We start from the raw sequence: 1,802 nt of genomic DNA, 5'->3' as shown, positions 1-1,802 counted from the left end.
CTCTATAAACTCTCAGAAACGCTCAAAATTCACAAAAAAAAAAATTGGTTAAAATAATATAATTAGTTCATAATTCTGAAATACATGTATCATAAAAAAACTTGCTAGAAAGTACCTTGGGTATTGTAATAGACCCAAGTCTATGTGAAGTCGGGGAACTTGAGCTAACCTAAGTAAAACAATTATTTAATTTTTCTTTTTTTAGCAATATAAATATGAGTAAAATTTAGAATTACCTACTGACATAGGTATATTAAATTTCTTGTGACAATTTATGTACGGAGTGACATTTTCAATGTAGTACTAAATTTCTTTATGGTAGAAGAAAACTAAACATCTTTTTATTGTTAATCAGTTCCAAAACAACACACATAAAAATATTACCAAAACCTTAATCCAGTTTGACAGTTATTAAAGATTAAGGATTGTCGTGTGAATGTCAAAAATGAGCACCACATATCCATATTAAGTACCTTAGGTGTTTCAAATTTAAATTTTGATAGCTGAACATAAATTTCGAAACTATGTATTCATCCTATAACCATAAATTTTATATTAATCTAATTTATTCCATTTGCAATTGATCAGCTGTTATAATAAATTTACGAAACTGTCAAGTAAATCACAAAAAAATTTTAAAAGCCGGTAAATGTTCTTTAATTTAAAAAACAATTAAACAAATATAAGTAAAAATATTTGTAGTTGTTACATGTTGATTGAGGGACTTAAAAAGTTATCCAGTGGCTCGCCAAAGAGAAATAAACATTTATTATTTTGCCACCCATTTACTTTTATTGCTGTCTTCTTCTTAATAGGTGCTGTGTTTGGTTCGATTTCTTTCAGTTTTCTGTAAAAAACATAATGTATTTAAAACGATTTTCGTAACTGAGTATTTGGTAAAACTAGATGTGTTCCAGATCCGGTAACACTAGTCTTTTAAAACAAATGGGTAAATGAGCTTATAATTAAGCCCATTTACTTAAACTTTGAAAGCAAATAAAAGTAAATAAATACCAACATTATGGTATGGTAAGATTAATAATGAAATAATTATATAAAACCTACCTTCAGCATGAGTACTACGATTATTATGGTTTCTCTCCAAATTTTCCATTCTTATTTTTCTTTGTGACAGACCGTTCTGCTTTCTGTTGCTTAAACATTCTCACAATTTCCCGGTGGCTAGGCACAGATTTGATACGTCCAATTTTTGTGAAATATTTAATGGAAAATGTTGTAGCGCCTAGAGTAACTACATACCTCAGAGGTGTTGCTAGTTCATAACAAAGAAACGCAATTGCAGCGTGTCCCATTTTTGAGTCCCGTGCTTTATTAATAACTGGTTCACTAAAATTAAGAGACTGCAACAATGCTGCTATATCCACTCCACTTTTTGAGAGCAAATAGAAAATGCTCAACCAGCCGATTGAAGTAACAATGTGAACTGGAATCACAACAAACCAATACTTCTTATACGTTCGCTTGTACCTAGCGAAAAGTCCCATACTTGAACTTCCTCCCAAAACATCAGTTTCAATCGCATTTACCTTCTCATTGAAATCGGGACAGGGCTTCTTCCGCATGTAACGATACATCGTCTGTGTCTGCCAGACAGTACTTACCAACAGTGGTTTGGTGACAGCATTACGATTACAAAAGTTCATGTCCAAGACAGAAGTTTTGCCACAGACGTTTGTACCACCAAGATTAAAAGAATTCATTGTGCGTGGAGCAGAGGAGGACGGTAGCAAATTTGGTAGTATACATAAATATTTTGCATACTGTAATACCCGGCGATCAAA

General features: G+C 32.0%; 1 protein-coding gene across 1 annotated transcript; it reads right to left on the bottom strand.

Annotated features, from left to right (window-relative positions):
• Positions 1-1,088: 1,088 nt before the first annotated feature.
• LOC119688518 (uncharacterized protein C18orf19 homolog A-like) lies at positions 1,089-1,595 on the bottom strand. Its single transcript, XM_038103193.1, has one exon. The coding sequence runs from the start codon at positions 1,593-1,595 to the stop codon at positions 1,089-1,091; it is 507 nt and encodes a 168-aa protein (XP_037959121.1).
• Between the last annotated feature and the right edge of the window lie 207 nt (positions 1,596-1,802).

This window comes from Teleopsis dalmanni, chromosome X (genome assembly GCF_002237135.1).
Source record: "Teleopsis dalmanni isolate 2A chromosome X, ASM223713v2, whole genome shotgun sequence".
NCBI lineage: Eukaryota > Metazoa > Arthropoda > Insecta > Diptera > Diopsidae > Teleopsis > Teleopsis dalmanni.
The sequence above is the reverse complement of the archived record's forward strand: the minus strand, read 5'-3'. Positions and strand labels throughout refer to the sequence as shown.